The sequence below is a fragment of the Podarcis melisellensis genome (genome assembly GCF_964234715.1).
Source record: "Podarcis melisellensis genome assembly, chromosome: 8".
NCBI classification, from domain to species: domain Eukaryota; kingdom Metazoa; phylum Chordata; class Lepidosauria; order Squamata; family Lacertidae; genus Podarcis; species Podarcis melisellensis.
The window spans coordinates 21,069,225-21,089,667 of record NC_138540.1 but is presented as its reverse complement, the minus strand read 5'-3'; the positions used below and the strand labels follow the sequence as shown (position 1 = coordinate 21,089,667).

The 20,443-nt window shown below is 42.9% G+C and overlaps 1 protein-coding gene across 1 annotated transcript; it reads left to right on the top strand.

Annotated features, from left to right (window-relative positions):
* The first annotated feature begins 4,094 nt into the window (after positions 1–4,094).
* On the top strand, positions 4,095–20,232 carry CCNL2 (cyclin L2). Its single transcript, XM_081923660.1, has 11 exons — positions 4,095–4,524; positions 9,022–9,096; positions 9,725–9,834; positions 10,475–10,595; positions 12,657–12,721; positions 15,256–15,355; positions 15,620–15,724; positions 16,118–16,259; positions 17,302–17,419; positions 17,896–17,988; positions 18,841–20,232. Exons 1-11 carry the CDS (start codon positions 4,174–4,176, stop codon positions 19,196–19,198), a joined length of 1,638 nt encoding a protein of 545 aa, XP_081779786.1. The 5' UTR covers positions 4,095–4,173; the 3' UTR covers positions 19,199–20,232.
* Positions 20,233–20,443: the final 211 nt, after the last annotated feature.

Sequence of the window (20,443 nt, the reverse complement as noted above, 5' to 3'; positions counted from 1 at the left end):
TATTCTGTCTCAATCTGTGATCCAAAATTAGTTCTTTCCAAACCCTCATAATCAACCCAGTTGGATTTGTGATTTGTTGAGGCGACAGAGATTCTCTTCATTGCGTTTTAAGGTGTATGGATTATAACCCGGTCTGCAGAAGTCATTTGTGTGTTTGTGTATGAAGAACCTGTGCCTGGCAATTAATTCTTTAATTGTTGCCTTGGTTTTCAGCTGAGCAAAAGGCTAGTGGAATGTGAGGCTCTGCCCACTGACAGTTCAGTAAGTAGGAAGCTGCCTTGTACTGAATTAGATAATTGGTCAGTGTAGTTCAGTGTTGTCTGCACTGACTGGCAGCAGCTGTCCAGGGTTTCGGACAGGAGTTTCTCGCCATCTGGTCTGGCAATGCTGGGGATTGAACCTGGGACCTTGTGCATGGACAGCAGATGATCTTACCTGCTCCTTGATCTCGGGAGCCATTGTGCAAAATTCATTACCGTATCTTAAGAGGTGTCTAACAACTTTCCAAAATATCTATAGCAGATACAGCACCTCAACTTGTTTCTAAGCATATGCAGAGTGTATACAGGTGTGAATATGCAACTGTGGTGTTTTTAAACAGATACACTGGGCCTTGGTGATTTATGAGCATAGGACCTTTCCTTTTAAAAAATCTTTTAAAATAAAGGGTTTAAAATAAACCCATCTAAAGATATATTGCTTTTTTGCATTAAAAATAAATCTAGTATTTCATGAGAAACATTAAAAGATGAGCAGATTCTGCTATGACCTGACCTTCTGCATTTTTATTTAGGAGGTCCTTCTGAGTTCAGTGGGACTTATTCTCAACAAAGTTTGTATACCTTTGTCGTCCCCTGATATTGAAGGGGCCAGGAGACTCCGTCATAAATGTGCATAATGCCTTGCTCTGTAGGGTCACAATCTTCATAAGCAACACATTATACAAACAAAACCTCTAACAATTTCTGTGCAGCGAAAACAAGAGACTTGTGGCCCCTTAGAAACTGGTTTTATGGTGTAAGCTTCCATGGTCCACGGTCCTCTGATTTCCCTGCCTCACATGAAAAGAATGACATAAATTAATCAAAGTTCTTAATTGTCTTTGGTATCTAGACTGGGGCCTGAGTTTCTACCTGGGGCAGTCAAATTCTTGCCAGTGTGGGGGATGCAAAAATGTTGCAGAAAATTGATTTTTGATTTGAAGTTTACCCAATGAATATTGAATTCACTGCTCTTTAACGCACAAGCTGATGAAGGTGTACTTCGCATAAGCCCCACTGCATTAGTGAAAAGGGCTTTTAAGGTAAATTGCTTCGAGCCAGGAGACCTTTATCTCATTGCCTACGACCTGTCCTCCCAACGAGTAAGAATCTCAGGCTGAGAGCGGTCCCTGAGACTCAAGGTGAAAATATTAGAGAGAAACTGGTAACTGAAATAGCACAATGGCTGGAACTACAAAAGGAAGAAGTTGAGAGATCAGTACAGAATGCATTTAGGATGAGAGTAAGAACAACTAAATCAAGAAATAAGGGGTATAAGGGTTCAAGGAAGGCGGGCTTCAAAGTTGCCTGTCAGCAATTAATTAACACAGATGAGCAGGATATGGTCTTCTAACACTATGATGAGATACTGATCCTTGCGTTATTAAATTCCATCCTGTTTTCTAAATTTGCATCTATACATATAAATTAGCTAGTGCTAATTTTATACAGATCTGCCCTTTTTTGCGGGGGGGGAGGGAGAGATACATCTCCTCTTTAGAGTGACCTCTCATTCATCACTTTGTTACATGCATGAATCTTTTCCGCCTTACGCATGAAATCCATCTGACATCCTCTTACAACAGAGTGGTTAAAACTTTTCTGTTACACAAAATCCGAACGTTGCTTGTATCTGACAAGACTGTTTCTAAACTTAAGGTGTTTGATTTCTTTTCTGGGGTTGTTTTAATTGATTTATTTTATGGGATTGTTTTAATTGCTGTTTTAAGCTGCTTTAGGGATTGCATATGTATTGGGGAAGGGCATGTGTGTGTGCATCTACATTTTCCAAATAAATAAATGACAGAAATAAACAATCTACTGTTATAAGAATTTTAAGGTCTTATATATATAAAATAGATGTTCATAAATGTGCCAAGCAAACACATACAAATATGTAAACCACATGTCTGAAAATCACAGTAAAGTCCTGAAACCATTTTCTCTCCCAAAATGACCTCAAATATGTCTCTGCAAGATCAAAGGAAATGAAAAAACCCATTGTCTCTGTGCTCACAAATCCTTCCTTAAGGGCACATTTAAAGTGTGAATAGGGTGAGCCTGTGAACTGTGACCTGGATTCAGGAATTAAATAGTTATAATAACAAAAGAGTGGCCAAAACCCAGATAATGCAATCAGATAACCTGCCAGACAGGAGATAAAACACTCAGGATTCTGTTTTAGATCACCCCATGTGGTGTATGTATGATGCATTGGGAGAGGTGGTCCTGGGATACACTCTCCTGTGAAGTATGTAGGATGTTTCTGGGGGTGTTTGAGGGTGGGCAGTTTAAAAAGTCTGTATGAGGGCGGGCACACCTTTGTTTTGGGTTCCTCCTCTTTCCTGCTTGTGGTGAGTGAGGACCCTGTTGCAACAGTTTAATAAAAATCAGGCTTACTAGCTGCTTTGCTTCTCAATATTCTCAGGTTGGTCTTCTATTTTCTCCTACTGATAGAGAACCTACAAAAGGACTCTATATGGGCTCTTGGGAACCCCTTAAGGGAAGAGAAGGTTTTTTTCTCATAATACTACCCAGTTGATAAGAATGCAGCAATCTTTACTCCCCTTGTCCTTGGAAGTAATATTTTTCCTACATTGAGTTCTAAGACAGGGCTGGACAGACATTGGTAATATGGCACCCTGAGCAAGGGCAATATTTGGCATGCCCACTAATTATTTCTTATTTTCACAGTAATTCCTTCTGGTGCAGTTGGTTGTTTGTTTGTTTGTTTAAAAAATCATTTTTATTTGATTTTACAAATATAAATTTATAACAAAACCAAATACATTTCCATATAGAGATTTCTCTGAATCTCAAGACCTCCCTCCATCTCTGCAGGTCTTAATGTTGGCATTTTCAACTGCATATTATAATCTATATTTTATATCTATCCATATTATTCATAGTATTTGCTACATTACAAGTGAGATTAAAATCCTGCTAATGTTTTCATCTGCTTACAGCGGTCTCCTAAATAAATTATAATTTTTTCTCATTCTTTCTGGAAGTTTTTGTCTTCTTGGTTCCTGAGCTTTCCGGTCAGTTTTGCCATTTTGGCACAATCTGACAGTTTAGTTTGCCATTGCTCTCTGGTAGGAACTAGATTTTTAAAATGAGCCTTCTCAGTAGGTACCAGTATAACTACTGGTTGGAAACAGGTTCAATTTCTGTGTTAAAACAAATTTGAGGACAAGGCAGGAAAACCAGTGTTGTGGTAAACAGTCCTGTTCAGAGCAGAACCATTGAAGATAATGGCCATCATTGATTTAGGCGCACCAATTTCAGTAGGTCTACTCGGAATAACACTTAGTTGGGTACAACCCTAAGCTTCCTTTGTTTTTAGCTCGAGTCGAGAGTGGTCGATTCCGGCATTGACGCAACTGAGGCAAGGGAGCATTTTGGGCCCTGTTCTCTCGCCTGACGTAACCTGGACTGTACCACTTCAAAGTACGAGGTGGTAATCTCACCTGTGTTTTTTAAAAGTAAGTGCCAGGGTTTCTTCATGACATGGTGATTTTCTATCGGAGGGTTTTTAAAAAAGAAATAAAAAGAGGATAAAAACCGTAATTATTTAAACTCTTTCCCCCCCTTCACTCTGAAGTGGTACAACCCAACGTGAGCCAGCCGTGCCAGAGAGTGCGCGTAGCGCATGCCGGGAAACCTTTGCCTTTCTTCCATTTCCCTAACGTACCTTCACCCGCCTCGTTCTGAGACGGTTGAATTCCCAACCGTTGCGTCACAACGGAAAAAGCCGGCGCTTTCGCCCAATAGGAGGACGCGCGTCTTTGCGGCTGGCCAATGAAGAGGAGGAGGTGGGGAGACAAAAGGTTTGCGCGTGACGTAGGCGCGGACGGGGGTTTGGAGGCGGCGGCGAAGTGAGTCAGTCTGAGGGGAGCGACGTCGAGACAAGATGGCGGCGATAATGGCGGCCGCGGGAGGAGCAGCGGCGCTGGCGACGGTAGGGCCCGGCCTCGCCGGCTCAGCGGTGGCGTCGTCGTCGTCCTCGTCGTCGTCCTCCGCCGGCTACTGCCCGCCAGCCCTTCCTCCTCCGGCTCTCCCTCCGCCCCCCGGCGCGGTCCGCATCGGCGACCGGCTATACTCGGGGGTCCTCATCACGCTGGAAAACTGCCTTCTGTCGGCCGACGCCCTCCGCTTCACGCCTTCCATGAGCAGCGGCCTGGACGCCGAGACCGAGGCTCAGCTCCGAGTCACCGGCTGTGAGCTCATCCAGGCCGCCGGGATCCTGTTGCGGCTTCCTCAGGTGCGGAAGGAGCGAGCGAGCGCTAGGCCTAAACCTAAGGCCTAGGCCGCACTCGCCTCTGGAAGGGAGGCCTTGAAGTGGGAATAAGGAGGGACGGGGAAGAAAAAGGAGAGAAAAGGTCAGAGAGAACCGGGAGGGGGCTTCGTTGGGCGGTTGAGGGCAGTTGGAAGGTTCTGGAAGACGGTTGGAAAAGAACCTGTTACAGATTCTGAGCGTGTCTGTCGTGGTGTTGTTTTTTGTCCTATCTGAATATAGACATCGAGGCTTCAGGATCCAGCGCTTTTATTTTTATAACTTAGTTCGTATTTAGTTCATACAAAAAAAAAAAGTATCTTGCCTTTGAGTCATTCAGGAAGCTTCACAAGTCGTTCCAGAAGTCATAATAGAATTGCAGGTAAAGGTAATGTACTGTGGCTTTTGTACATATGTATGCATTTATATGATAAAAAGTAAACTATTTTCTTTAGCGTCTAAATAAGTTGGAAAAGTGTACAAGAATTGTGGAGGGGGAATTCTTTTTTCCTTCAGTAATGAAACTCTAGGTGCTGTCCCATCCCGGCCCTCCTTTCTTTATTCATTTTCGGCCCCCTCCCCGAAGCTCCTGCTTTTTATACCATCTCACCTGATGGAAAGTGTTCTGGCAAACTGAAAAGTTGCAGTGGTATTTGGTGAGTTTTTAGATAGTAGTAGTATAGATATTGCCTAGCTCTGTGTTCTCAAAGCCTGGGTCGTTGTTAGTAGTATGTTTTAAACAGCTGTGGAAAAGTTCCGTTCTTTCTGGGAAGATACAGACAGCTTTAGATAAAGAATCACTATATTTCTATCCTGCCTCCTTACAGCAGTAAAATGAGGTAGGTTAGAAAGTTTCTGGCCCAGGGTCACTCAGTGATTTCATTGAATGGAAATTAGAGCCTGGGTCTTTCTGGCCTGGTCCAAGTTTAATAGTCCAGCCACACTATACCACCACACTGGATCTCTTTTAGCTAATTATTGCAGCTAGTTTATTTTACAATAAAAGTGCTACCATGCTATATATCTATATATATGATTAAAAAGCATGACTCTCCAGTGTGTCTAAATATATTAGTACATACCCAGTAAAAAGTGGAGAAGCCTATTATAGAGAGCAATAAAGTTCAAGCTTCTCTGTTTTTATTGCCCACCCCACTTCTCTTTCTGGGCACCTCAGCTTTCCTCTCATCCTCTGGATGTACCTGGCAACACAATGAGCTTTTTTGAGAGGGGTAGCCTTGTTAATGTGTTGCAGCAAAATCAACAGAGACCTGTGACACTTCAAAAGACTAGAAAAAGTATTCTCCTAGAACTTCTGGAGTTAGATCCAGAACTTAGTTCCCATTGAAATCAGTTGGAACCTAAGCACAAATAATTTCATCTGGATCCAATATTTACCATTTAAGGTGTTACAATACAATCCTTTGTTGTTAACATTGGTGTTGAATTCATCAAAGAAAATAGTCATATACCAGGTTCTGTCCATTCTGGACTGGAATAGTACACCATCACACGCACCCTTTTCTGAGTGTGACTTATTCAAGGAGGAGAGTGGATTTAATAGGACGTCTGGCTTGATTCATCAAGGCAATTTTTGACTTTTGGAGGATAAGTCTGTGGTAATTTAACAAGTTATTTTATAGCATTAAGCAACCTTCATGAATTTGCCTGGTAGTCATGATGTCTGCATCAAAACTCTCAGGTTCGTGGGTGGTATCCAAGTCATGGAAGCAAAAGTGGGGCTTTTGCATTCAGAGCAAAGTGGAGCCCCCAGGAGAAAGGACTCTTGCTCTCCCTTGCTTATGTAGTTTCTGGAAGTATTTGATTGGTCACAGTTGGAAACTGGCTACCAAACTAGGTGGATCTTTGGACAGATACAGAAAGACTGTTTCCTGTAATGGATTAAATAAAATTATGAAGGCTGGATTCATGGGCAGCTGGTTGACTGCTGTGTCAAACAGAACATTAGACTAAATGAACCATTGGGCTGGCAAAGCAAGGCACATCTAGATTTTTTTTGCTGGGGGGTAAGGATTTGGATAGATACATGGTGTGCAGGTCTGTCTTAGTTCTTGGCACTGATAGCTTAGTGGAACCTCTATGTCCAGAGGCAGTATAACTGGATACTAAGAGCTGGATGCCAATTTACAAATAATGGTTTTCACTATAAACTAGACAGATATTGTTGGGAGGATAATGCTGTAATACATGGACTGACTGATGCTTTGGATCTGGGATTGGGGCACGATATTCTTAAAGGAAAAGAGTTCTACAGGGAGAAGTGTGTGTTTGTGTAATGAGGTAGGATTTACATTAAAAATTGAACATAGGGCCTTTGTTAAAGCTTGCTGAGAGGTGGTAGAATTGTGTTGTTGGGGCAGGGGTTATAACACACATTTCCCCAAGCAGAAACCATTTTGGAAGAGTAGTTTGATGGCTTTCTGGAGAAAACAAGTTAGCATTATGTGTATAATATGTTTGTGTACTTTTTTATATAAGCTATATAATACACAGATGCAGTAGAGATAATGTACTGTTATAATTGTGCTTTATGCTGGGGCTTCAGTTGGGAGGGTTCATAAGAAGCTGCTGTATTTTAAGGGAAAAGAAGAGTTGGTGGTCTTTTCCAAAAGCAAGGAAAGCAACTTGGAGAAGCACTGTTTGAGACTGTCTGACCTGGTCTTGATAAAGGAAAGCCTGCTGACTAGAACTCCCATGTTTTGGATGTAAATGTTTGGAGAATAGGAGAAAGGTGGTTGATTGGATTTGCTGCTTTGTTCAGTTTCCCTCACTAGCACTGGAGGGGGGGTGGTGTTCTTCCTCCTGGACAGTTGAGCCCTAGAACTGAGGACCCTAGGCTGCCAAGGATCAGTAGATCTTAAAGATTCTGATAAGGACCCCTTCCCACCCTGGCATGGGATTTCAGTGTCCCAAGAAAAGGAGGAAGGCAGAAAGGGAAAAACCCTGCTTAATGGAGGAGGTTCGCAAGCCCGTAGTTCTATTCCAGGAAATGAGTGATGTAACAGGTCTTGCCCGGAAATGACGCTATCCCCTCCCTTGCTAGTCTTGTATGTTTGCCAAGACATTCCGGCAAGCCTGCTGGTTACCACCCTTTTGAGGAGGATGTGTTGGTGTTTTTTTCTGTTCAAACTAGAAGAGTCTTTGGTAACATTTCTCTGATGCTGAAACTGTGACGAGTTCACTGTGGCTGATTCATCTTGCCTTGTATCTAGCGACTTGTTTTTGTTCTCATGTTTTTAGGGGAATCTGTTCTTGGTTTCTCCTTCCAGACTGCCTCTGATCAAATGTTTTGTGCTCATTGATTGGCTTTTGAAAGGACTGTGTTGCCTAGTTTTGAGGAGGAACTACGATCTCTTTCATTTAGCTCTTAAGTTTAACAGCTGGCTCTTTGGGGGGAAGCTTAGATGAGCAAAGCATTGTGGGCGGGTAAACTTTGTATGATCTGAAGACCTGTATTAACACCAAGCAAATGTTTCAAACTCACTAGCCAAGTTAGAGTCTTTGGATGAGGATGGTTACAATTTGACTAGTTTTGTACCTAAAAATACTTGTGACTCCCACCTTCCCATCATACAATTGACAGAGCACAGAGAAGTTATTTTGAGTTCACTCCACCTCTTTTTAATTATGTTACTGTTTCTGTTTTATTGTAATTCACTCTGGTATCATGAAATTGATGAAGAGTAAGATAGAAATGGTGTAAACATTATCTGTGGAGGAGGGAGGTTATCTTTTGAGGGTCTTCAGTGACGGTTTCTTTCCTCTAGCAAGTGTTTGGCTTCACAGTACTAGGGCAGTCACACACATAGAAGCTATACTGTGTGACTAGGATTCTGGATCCATGCAGGAGTATTGGGCTACAATCCTAACCCACTTACCTGGGAGTAAGCCATATTAAATTTAGCTGGACTTGTTACGGAGTAGGTATGATTAATATTGCAATGTTGATTAGGAAAGATTTCCTAAAACACCTTAGCAGACTGCTGCATTAGTGCAGAGCTAAGAAAGTAAGTAAGGTATGGGGATAAAAGGAAATAAATGTGCCTCCCCAACTATATAGTCAACAGTTCTTAAATATCCATGGCTTGTAATTGGTCAGGGCTTAAATCATTTATAATGGTCTTACAGGTGCCGAATCAGTTGTGGTCTGTTAGCATTCCTTCCAACATCTCTACAGTCATACCTCGGGTTAAATATGCTTCAGCTTGAGTGTTTTCAGGCTACGCTCTGCGGCGACCCGAAAGTAACGGAACATGTTACTTCCGGGTTTCACTGCTTGCGCATGCAAAGACACTCAAAATGACGTTGCGTGCATGTGCGGAAACGGCGAATCGCGACACACGCAGTCACGGGTTGTGTTCTACTCAGGATGCAAACGGGGCTCTGGAACGGATCCCGTTTGCATCCAGAGGTACCACCGTATTTACTGTCATATTAATATGGAGTCTCACTTTTCTTTCTTAGGTTGCCATGGCTACGGGGCAGGTGTTATTCCAGCGTTTCTTTTATACAAAATCATTTGTGAAGCATTCCATGGAGGTATGGGCTTTGTTCTATTCAATTAATAATTGGTATCAATTTGATTTTATTGATTAAGCATGGTAAACTAGTTTGCTGAGCTTCCTGCATGTTAGCCCAGTGTTAGCACACTGATTTGCAAATAATTCCTATTGATCTCAGCTGTACCTATTCCAAGCACGTGTGCTGAAGTGTTAGTCACTGAAATTTATTCTGCAAACTATTCTGCCATCTCTGTAACATAGTGATTCTTAATCCTGAGATTCTAGAAAACTTTTTAAAAAATGGTTTTCTGCCATAGTTTGCATTTGAGGCAAAAAGTTCCAGAAATCTATTTGTGGTCTCTCCTTTAGAGGGGAGTTCCACAGTTGGGACTCAGCCATAGAAAAGATGCTCTCTGAAGGAGCTTCCCTGATAAGGTCAAATCTGAACTGATGGTCTTTCAAGCACCCTGGTCCCAAGCTGTTCAGGGCTTTCAAAGATAATGCATATCCCTTTCTCAATGTGCCCATAAATGCATGGTGAAGCTCCTTGTACAAGATGCTTACACTAGTCTGGTGGCCATATTCTGCATGTTATTGCTCCTTCAACTGTTGGAGGTAGTAAGAGATCAGAATAAAACTTAGCTATGTTCCATATTCTTTTACAGCATGTGTCGATGGCCTGTGTTCACTTGGCATCAAAAATTGAAGAAGCCCCAAGGCGGATAAGAGATGTCATTAATGTGTTCCACAGACTTCGGTATCTGAGAGAGAAAAAGTAAGTCAACTGTTACTCCAACTGTGTGCCTACACACAGTATCTGTTTCCAGGGATCGTGGCAATTATTCAAGGGCCATTTGTGACTTGCATTATCCCCTGCCCAAAACTCCGGAGGATTTCTTGCAACCCCAAAGAATATCCCTGAACCCCGCCTTCCCCCCAAAAACCTAATTGGAAATAAAGTTTCAGTGAGTTCCAGCTTTTCCAGCCCTCGTTGCATCCTCAACTAGTGGCGGTGTCTGGGTAAAATTTTACAATTTCAAATTGTAACTTCAAATGGTTGAAAGATTGCTTAGGTGGGTGCTTCTTCTCTGAGATTTTGGTAGTTTCTTCTTGAGAGGGGTCATTTTTGGAGTAAGTTTGCACAACTCCTACGAGTCGGCTGTTCCAGAGGGAAGTTTGGGGTTCAAAAAGGCAACCAGTGCCAGTGTTGCCTAGACAGTTACAGACTTGAAAGTCTCCACAGTCAATTCTCCAGTTCCTTGGATAACTTGGTCCAAATTTAATCTTCTCATGCTGTTCCCATGAGACACCAAAGTTGTGTTATTCCACTGAGGTATGTCCATTGTTGCTCTACTTTTGTAGGAGGGATTTAAACTGATTTTTTTTCTAACCCCCCCCCCTTAAAAAAATCCCAGGAAGCCTGTACCTTTGATACTGGATCAAGAGTACGTTAACTTGAAGAACCAAATTATAAAGGCTGAGAGGAGAGTTCTGAAGGAGTTGGGATTTTGCGTACACGTGAAGCATCCCCACAAGGTTTGTATTTCTTTTGTATTTTTAAGTTTGCCCTCTGAGCAGTGGATAAGAAATTAGCCTGTTCTTAATGTAGCCAAACCATTGGCAATCTTTGTTTCTCATTTCAAGAATTGCCTGCTAGTGTCTCATTTGGTGAATGAAGACTGGTTGCTTCAGATATTAGGTGCTGCTTAGACTTAGCTATGCTTGAGTTCTCCAAAGTCCTTGGCATGAAAGCAGCTTATTCTTGTGCAAGCAGGTAACAACACCATTGTGTATCTATTGGGTAGTGTGTGATAAGACTTTGGCGGGTCAGCCCTACAAGTGGCACAGTGCAGAACTACATTTGTGTTTCTAAGATGTTCCTACTTCAGAGAGGGACTGGTGGCTGCTTCTGTTCCTCCCACTTTGTATGCTTTACTGTTTGGCTTACTTTTTGCCCTGAAAATAATTGAGACATGTTCTATCACTTTAAAGAAGCAGGGGGACAGTTTTCGTTGGCCGCTTTCAATTTATTTTTTTCCAATTGTGCAGTCATGGCTGGTACGTCACTTACCACATTCCACTTCATAGATGGCACCAGTCTATCATCTCGTTGAGTTTTATGTCTGATTGACTGTGCCAATAAGCAGGAAGCGCTGGAGAGTTAATCAGGTGTATGGACCCAATTCTGTGCCCAACTTAAGCTTACAGGCCTCCCTTGTTCCATTCAGGCATGGCACAATCCCCTTCTCTACCTCAGCTGCCCTTGGTGCTCATGTTCTAGCCATGCCACTTACATCATTACTTCAGCATTAGCCACTCATGGCCGGCTCCCGAAGGATGTTCAACAGGTTAAAGCCCAGATGATGTCTTAGGTTTGCTGGATCGTCTTGGACAGTGCATGTTACAAAACCTGACATCCCTAACAAGATTGTAAGTCTTAATTGTAGGATTGAATTCTGCCCTGTAAAGGAAGGGCAGGATTTAAAAAATGGGCAGGATACATTGTAGCATTTTCTAAGGTTAATTCAGTCTGGTTTGACACCTGTCAGCTGTGGAAATGTGAACCCTTCAGTAGTAGGTGGGGTTACCATGAGTGGAAGCTTATGATAACCCAGTAGTGCAGGCTCCCATCTTCTCTGACTTTTTCAGTCCTCAGATCTGCACCATCTTTTTGCCTGCATTTGTTGGAACATCCTGGTTGTTCTGGGTCTTCTTAAAAAAAAAACAATTATTAGTTTTCCATTTAATAATATACAATCACACCATTATTATCCACTTTATGTCTCTGGCTCTTTAGAGCCCTTTGACTTCTTTCCCTCCCGTCTTGTGGGTTTGATAATTAACCTTTATATTATTGCATTTTGTACATTTTCCAATTCTGATAACTCCTTACCCAAAAAACTCAAAATTTAAATAAATATAAAAAGGGGGGAAATTCTCATTGCAAGTGTTCAGACAACGGTGCTAGTGATGTTAATTGCTTACAATTAATCTTTTAAATATCCTGTAAACGTACTCGTCTTTTTGGAATACCTGATCATCTGATTTCAGATTTTTCCTTTAGTTTTGCCAGTTCCAGAGTCCATCATTTTCATCTGACTCTCTTCTTTCATTGGTACTTCTTGCATTTTCCATTTTTGAAAAAATGAAAACTTGTGGTTCTGGTCTTGATTCAGTAGATCATATACTCTTCTCTCTACCTCCCCCCAAAAATCTGACCTGTGTTACTAATACATTGCAACAAATCTTTGTGTAGAAGTGCTTCCACCATGTCCCCCTTTGTTATTCCTATATCTTTGAAGCAAGCACTGAAAAAGGAAAGCTGCCAAATAATATTGGGGTAAAAAAAGAGACACTTGTGAGCAGTGCACAGCAGAGCAGAGGAAAGAAGCTTTGCTGCACACATACTCTCAAGAGTACCACTTCTCTGACATCCTAAAACATATTCTTAACATTTTATACACACCGTGGAGTCAAGTCAGGCCATTGATCCAGAGTAGAATGACCTGCATTGCATGGGTACCCTCCTCTGTCTAAATGAAAACCTCTTTCCACCACTTGGATCACCTGTATAACTCAATCACCCGTATCTTCCAGATAATCGTTATGTACCTTCAGGTATTAGAATGTGAACGTAACCAACACCTGGTCCAGACCTCATGGTAAGTTGATGTTTCTTGTTTTTATTGAGGCCAGCGGGGCAATGGCAAAAATATGTCATGTGTGGGGTCAGTACTTTTCTCCTCTACTGCCATGTTCGTGGCATGAGTATGGTTCCAGTCTTAGCCTGGAATGCCGCTTCTATCACCCCAAGTTGACGGGCCTCTTTGTTAAAGATTCAGACACTGTCTTAAATGGTAAGAGAGCTTTACACCCTCACAAATGCACCCTTTGCTCTTTCTTCCTTTTACTCCTGCCCATTCAAGTTACTGCTCAGGAGCAGGGCGTGAAGGCACCCGCCCTCCCCTGTTTGCCCAACAGCATGTGTCATTCAGAAGTATGCTGCCTCTGAATAAGGTGTTAACCATAGATCTACCCCCTTCATTCCTAGTGTGGGGAGGTGGTCACTTCTGCCATGCCATCATTTTACTTGAAAATTATTGTAAAAACAACCCTGCTCATACAGTTTTCAGCTTCTTGATATTGTTTATGCAATATATTGTGTCCATATGTAGTCTATCTGCCCCTTTCTTGGTATGGGTTTATATTAAATATCTCTCCCCCCCCCCCCGCGCTCCCAAGAAAGCATACATTGACAAATGGTAACCTGTGAAAACTGACATGATGTAAAAATTGACCTGAAAGCAAAGTTTGTGTTTCTACTAACTAAAATTGTCTGGCTGTTTTGAAAGAGAACCTCTTTTGACTCTTCTTTTCTGTACTCTTTTGATCAAAGGGTAGCCTCTGAGGGTAAGTGACTAAGACTTCTCCTCTGCTGCCCAAGCGCTATGGTGCAGGGATAACTGCCGTCTTCAGTCAAACCCAAGCAGGCTCCACAGAGAGAAGGCTGGCTCTAGACAGGTGGTATGCGTACACAAGTCGAGTTAAAACTGGCCGACTGCTGCTTGTGATTTTTTTTTTAACTTGTTAAATTTTATTTGTGCATTTTTCAGATAAGTCTGTGTTACTGTCAGGATGCTTTGTTCCCATTTTATATCCTTTAAAAAAACCACAGACTTTTATTAAACTTGGGTTTAAAATCTTTGTGGGGTTGGGTTTTTTAAAAACTTAATTCATACTTGAAAGCATAACCATTGTAGTAAGAAGATATGTTACTTCATAGCACCTCAATTTTTTTCTGTTGTACTTTTTAAACTGTGTGTTTTGGGGTCCTGCACATATCTACTTCTGTATATCCATATCTGCAACGGGTTCCTTCCTCCATGCATCATAACAAATGCTTTTGGAACTTGGATTATATTGTGAGAAACTGCAGTTCAGTGTGGGGAAATAAATACAGGACCACCCAGGCAGTCCCTTTGGTTGCACCTAAAATAGGACTTTCAAGGTCCCCGAAACACTTTTAAAGAACGATGTAAGCCTTTAAAGGGCTGGCCTACTCTTCAAAATCCCAGCTCATCTGGGTTAGTGTAAATGGCAATGGAAACATTTTGGATCTAATTAACTATAGTAACTATAGTATTTTTTCAAAACCTGCTAATTGAAGACTAGAAATCATTGCTACCCAAAGCCAGGGTCCCCATATTCTTCAGCTGCTTTGGTTTTGAACAAATTATGTAGGAATTATGTGCATAGCCTGATTTGGTATAGTGACATAGGTCACATATTAATTTGCACCTTTATGTCAGGCACAAACCATAGGCCCATTCCATTTTACAACTGTTTAAACTTTGTTCTGGGTTTTGTCCACTGTGCATTTTGGTGTGTTGTAAGGAATTATCCTTCAGATTTTCATTTTAAGGTCACAGAAATGCGTGAAATGTTCTGGCTGGGCTTTGTGCAATATTTTTACAGTGCAATATTTTTTACAGTTGCCTCATTCTGTGAACTTTTGTGTTGAGAAACCTTGTTACAGTGGGGCAGTCTGGAAGCGGCCCAATGACAACCCATTGAAGAACTTTGGTCCTTCAGCAGTGACAATACCAGAGACCTGGACTGAATATCTGTGGCGCTCTCTTGCTCTCTCTAAAAGCGATTTGTGTGTTGGATACTTTCCTGAGTGGAGACTGGTCACTCCAAAAGAAGATTGCGACAGAAGATTCTGAATGCTTGGGAAAAGCCCCGTTCCTTCGACAAAGAACTTCTAGCCGGACCTGTGTCTTCAGACTGTCCGTTTTCAAGTTTGCATGTCGCTCTGCGTGACGGGATAAAACGTAGATTTTGACAGAATTCTTCAAATTATGCTTCAAAAGTTGTGCCTACCGTAAAATAAAATGAATTTGTGGTGTTTTGCATGAGAACAGGCCAGTAGCTCATAGCAGGGAGAAAAGTGAAGTTAAAATTGGTTCTCTTTCATAAAATGCCAACATCCAGTTAATAAATACTTGGCAGTTGTCTTTCCCTGTCAAATCTGTGCACTCCAACGTCTTGTCAGGTTTCACAGGATTATCTAGGATTCAGACAGCTGTAGAATGCCCTAGACAGCTAGCTACAGTGTGCCTTTAAAACAGCATAGCCAAAGCAGGGGACTTCAGCAGACTTCTGCAACTTTCCCCCCTCCTTTTTGTCTTCTCAGGAACTACATGAATGACAGTCTGCGGACAGATGTCTTTGTAAGGTTCCACCCCGAGAGCATCGCTTGCGCCTGCATCTACCTTGCTGCCAGGACTCTGGAGGTTGGTGTTAACCTGGCTCATGCTATATAAGATGCTCTTGTTTTCCTTGTGGAGTTTTTACTGCTGCAATGAGTGTGTTTCATGAACAAATGTGGAGGATTTAATAGTGGCTGCCTTTTTATTTCTGCTCTCATGTGCAGAAGGAAAATGGTGACTTACGTAGACATTTCCCCCTTTCCCTCCTTCATACACAGAAGGAAAGTGGGATTTTGAATGGGTTGGGTTTTTATTGGTGACTAATGGTGAACGGTGTCTTGCTCACAGATTCCACTTCCAAACCGCCCTCACTGGTTCCTGCTGTTTGGAGCTACGGAAGAGGAAATCCAGGAGATATGCACGAAAATTTTGCAATTATACACACGTAAAAAGGTTGGTCCTGCTTATTCTTTTGAATTTTTCAAACGGTGGGAAAGCACACTGGCGTGTTTTTATGACTTTAGGGTACATATTTTCAAAGTTCTGTTGATTAGAATCTAAATTTCTTTTTTTCATCTTGAGTACCTGGAGAATTTTGTTCCATCCTCCCTGCCACACAGATATGGGATTTGTGTTGCAGCCCAAATTGTGCACATAATAATAGCAATATTGCTTAATAAAGAAGGTAACCTTGCCAGTAGCATGTCTCATAAAAGTGCCTGGTGTTTTGTTCCATTTTTCCATTGCATTTTCCATTGTGAGCCTTTGGGGGAAAGCCTGTCTATGCAATGCTCTTATGTAGGTGCCAGATCAATATTTTGCTAAAGCACACACCCGTTTCCACAGGTTGATCTAGCTATCCTGGAAAGCCGAGTAGAGAAGAAAAAGCTCGCCATCGAAGAGGCAAAAGCGCAAGCCAAAGGCCTCTTACCAGACGGAACACCCAATTTGGATACCGTGTCGGGGTTTTCTCCTGCTCCCAAAACCGGTTGGTATCCCTGGTCCCATATGTGTGGTTCCTCACACTGTCTCAGTATTGCCAGGAATATGGGTGCAGTATCATTTTTGAATGCCCTCCCACCTTCAAAACAAAACTCCTTGCAAATGGAAAACTACCCTATCACTGGGAAGGTTCTAGTTCTTTATATGCAGTGCTGGTTTCTCCTTGCAAGGAGTTATTAGGGTAGAGCATTAAGAAACAGACCCCCAAACTAAACCTGTGCATGTCAGTCATTGTGCTGCCTACTTGCTCTGTGTTGGCCAGGCCTAATTTCTCTAGATATGGGACGAATCCTCCCATCCTTATTAAGGTTTAGGCCTTAATTGTACCAAATTAGATGTCTGCTCACATGTGACCCCTTTCATAGGAAGAGGATGACTTTAGGCCTCACTTCAGCACAGTGACCCAATTGAAATTGATGGCTAGCATGTAGGAAGCCAGTACAGCATTCCATCTGGTTGGTGTCTCATTTAAATCTGGTTCTCCGCAGCTGCACATGCAAAATGAATGCCTTCCCAGGCCAGAGTAGGATAAACAAATGGGTGGCGGCAACCTAGTTTTAAAGGAGCTGTCAGCCACATGGAATGTCACACAGGTAAATTACACATGCAAGATCACATTTGAAGTTGTATCCCATTTGGCATGTACGCTGCACCCTAACATGCTAAGTAAAGTAGGACCTGTTGTTGTCTTGATAGTAGTTGTCAGTTTTTCTGATCAAAGCTCTCATTATGGTGAACTTGCAGATTTGTGTCAGCACTCCTGACTTTAATTTTTCCAGGGTTTTTCTGGACATGGAACATTGTAATCTGAAGGCCCTGGCTTGTCTCCAAGGCTGGCCCTACGCTGAATATACCCACTGAATTTCCTGGACATTGTTGACTATGGTCCATTCATTTCATTGGGTCTACTCTGAGTAGAACGTACTTGGATATGACCCCCTATCTGTAAAAGTGCATTGTGGGTGATGGTACATAGAAGCATGTCATCCCTTAAGATTTGACTGGACTTTCCTCTTACGCATCTCTAGAGTCTCCAAAGGAAAATAAAGGCACCAAGCCTTCCCCACTTGCTGTGCAGGTGGTAAAAAACGCCAAGCGGAAAATGGAAGCGACAAAACGGATGAAATCCAACAGTCCCGTCAATGGGTAAGGGCCTTGCACGATAAACTGGTCTCTTTTTTCCCCTCTGTATCTATTTCTTTGAATGCTTTTGCAGCAGCGCAGGTCTGTAACACTGCTCCATAAGGCCATGAGGGACTATAGGCGTGGCTATGGCATAGTCAAAGCTTCTTTCCAGGGCTACTGCCTCCTGTCTGACTTAAATTACGTTGTGGGCAAAAAGGTCTCTGAGCCTCTTTGGGGCGATATTAGCACAGGCTAAAGTAGCTTTAAGGATTTGGGACACACTTTCTGGAAACCCAGGTCATCACATCTCTAGGTCATATTGAGTCCAGATAAGTGTGACCTGCTTCTGTTAACTTCATCCTAGCCTTATTGTGACAGCGTTGCCCCAGAAGTGGGTTGTCCTCATTATTGGCCTTGGGCATATGTGTACCTAGGTTGAAGGGCTGACTGGGCCACTTGTTGCTTTGACATCAAATTCTCTTGCTTTAACCTTCCAGCGTTCAGAAAGGCCGAGACAGCAGGAGTCGGAGTGGAAGTAGAGACCAGAGTTATTCCAGGTCTCCTTCAAGGTCACCATCTCCAAAGCAGAGGTATGTACTGCAGTGCCCTCTGGAAGGGACTAGAGTTCCAACTCTACCAATACCCAAGCTGGGAAGAGAGCAACCCCGTACCTCTCTAGAGCAGTGTCTCAGGTGAATGTAGTGGCAGTGATTGGCCAGCACTCTGTCTCTGGCATTTCAGATGATTTGGGGGGCTTGTCCTCACAGAGGCTGCAGCACTTGGCACTGTATTCCACCACAGAAAGAGAATCTCTGCATTTAGGGAAAGGGATTTACCCTAGACTTTTATTTGACCTGCTAGTTTTCCATGTGCTTGATTCAGTCATACAAGACCATAGCATTGCTTGCTTCGCCCATTAATGTAGATATAAAAGGAGAAGTTGAAACAGGCATTTTGATTTCCAGCATGGATTTAAAAGCCATGAGGGAGGGGAGATCTTACATTGGCAAACACCTGGTCCTTATTCCCAATGCTGAAATCATTGGGAACATGTCTGGGGATAGGCACAATTGCTTGGTGATCTACAGGCCAACCACATTAAGCCCAGAGATTCTGCTTCTCTCTTCCCCAAGCCCTACTGCTGCCAGAACCACAGCAGTATTTCTGCAGCCATTTCAATGTTTCTGCTGCACCTGAGGATGATGATGACATCATTAATGTCAAAACGTACCTGAGGATAATGATGACATCATTAATGTCAAAGCGTACCTGATCTGAGCTACTGCAAAGCTCTGTGACAGGACCTGGAGCACCCATCCACAGGTGCCTAGGAATGCTGTTGTCCCTGTGGGGTGTTCTTGTTCCACGATTGGAGCCACAGGCGTGTCTTTCTCAAATTTGCTAGCAAACTGAAGCCTTTCCCCTCTTGTCCCCTCCACTAGGAAGAGTGAAAGCTATTCCCCATCGAGTGGCTCCAAATCCCACAGCCGCTCGAGGAGCCGAAGTGACTCTCCCCCGCGGCAGTTCAACCATGGCAGCTCGAGCTACAAAGCCTCCAAGATGAGGAGCTACAAGAAGGCCAAGGGTTACAAATACACCTCTCCCAAGCAGCGGAAATCCCGCAGCAGGAGCTCGTCACGGTCCCGGAGCCGCTCACGAGAACGCTCGGACCACTCTGGGAAGTACAAGAAGAAGAGCCACTACTACAGGGATCAGAGGCCCGAGCGGCCCCACTCCTACGAGAGACCAGGCCACCGCTATGAGAGGGAGCACCCAGGCCACAGCCGGCATCGCAGATGAGCAGGACCCAAGAACAGACTACGCGAGCTCTCGCTCTTGTCTTCCGGGGGCTCACAGACTTAAAACTCTTGGTGCCTGCTTGGTGCAAGGAAGGATAGTTAGAAGGACTTAATTGTGACATGTCCCATTTACTATGGTTGGGGGTTTTGGGGAGGGGCGGGTGTCTTTTGAGTCTCCTCATAATGTGGGAGAGCCTCCCTCTCTTCCTGGATCATCTGTCTGTGTTCGACAGGCGATGCTCCTTTGCTGCTACAGAAGCAGGACTGTTTCCAAATAATATTGGACTCTGTGGAGAGAATTGCCTTATGAGGCTGGTCAGAGTGTTCAGACATTGCCCTTCCCAGCCCCAAAGGATTTTGGACACTCAGACCATACAGCGTTGCTTGGTGCTAACAGCAGTCCTTGTTCGTTTATTTCGCAGTGGACTTGATTGCGTTGTAGAACACAAGGTTAATTGTTTTTTTTTTAATTTTATAAGAATCAATGCCTATATTAGGCGGCCTTTTTGTGTGTGTATATATCTGGTGTTGGAACAGTAAGGACGGAGAAAGGCCTTAACCTGTTGAATTTCACCCACAAAGTGCAAATGCATTGAATTAAATGGGGGGGGGGCTTTGTAACCTGCATACTGAATATTGAGAAATTTAAATTCCTCAACTAAAGACTTCTCCTCACCCCCTTCTTTCTTTTTGCATAAAGAACTCTGTGGAAATGTGAAAGTATTTAGATTCAGTGTGTTGGAAGTTGTCTATTTTTTAAAACGTGGTGAAATGCCTGGTGCTGGCCACCAGCTCAGGACTTCGGATGCTTTCATATAATATAACGTTTTATGTGGTTTAGATAAACTCTCTACTCAGGATCTTTAAAAACTCTTGAAGAACTGATAGTTTGCCCTCCCGTTGCTTGCTTATAAGAAGGTGTTTATATTAAGAGAGAAATTGTATGCAGCGCAGGAATATCCGTTTTAGTGGTATATCTGAGCTGTCTTCCTGTTCCCAGATTTTCATTAAAGTATTTGATTTTATATTTAAAAACCTTCTGCCTCTGTCCTCGCCTAGGATGGTTGTTTAGTATCAGCACTGGAAACGAGACGGCTTTGTTCTTAGCCTGTGCACAACCCCAGGGGGCTTAACTCTTAACTAAGGAATAGTTAATAAGAGTTTCTCCACTGGTGGGCAGGTGAAGAATGCAGCAGTACAGTGGTACCTCTGGTTACAAACGCTTCAGATTACAGACTCTGCTAAC

What these genes read in the sequence shown, in the direction of transcription:
- CCNL2 (XM_081923660.1), top strand. Translation starts at nt 4,174, where the DNA reads ATGGCGGCGATAATGGCGGCCGCGGGAGGAGCAGCGGCGCTGGCGACG. An exon ending in TTGCTGCCAGGACTCTGGAG is followed by an intron (nt 15,356 to 15,619) that starts GTTGGTGTTAAC and finishes TCTTGCTCACAG; the next exon opens with ATTCCACTTCCAAACCGCCC. An exon ending in TCACCATCTCCAAAGCAGAG is followed by an intron (nt 17,989 to 18,840) that starts GTATGTACTGCA and finishes CCCCTCCACTAG; the next exon opens with GAAGAGTGAAAGCTATTCCC.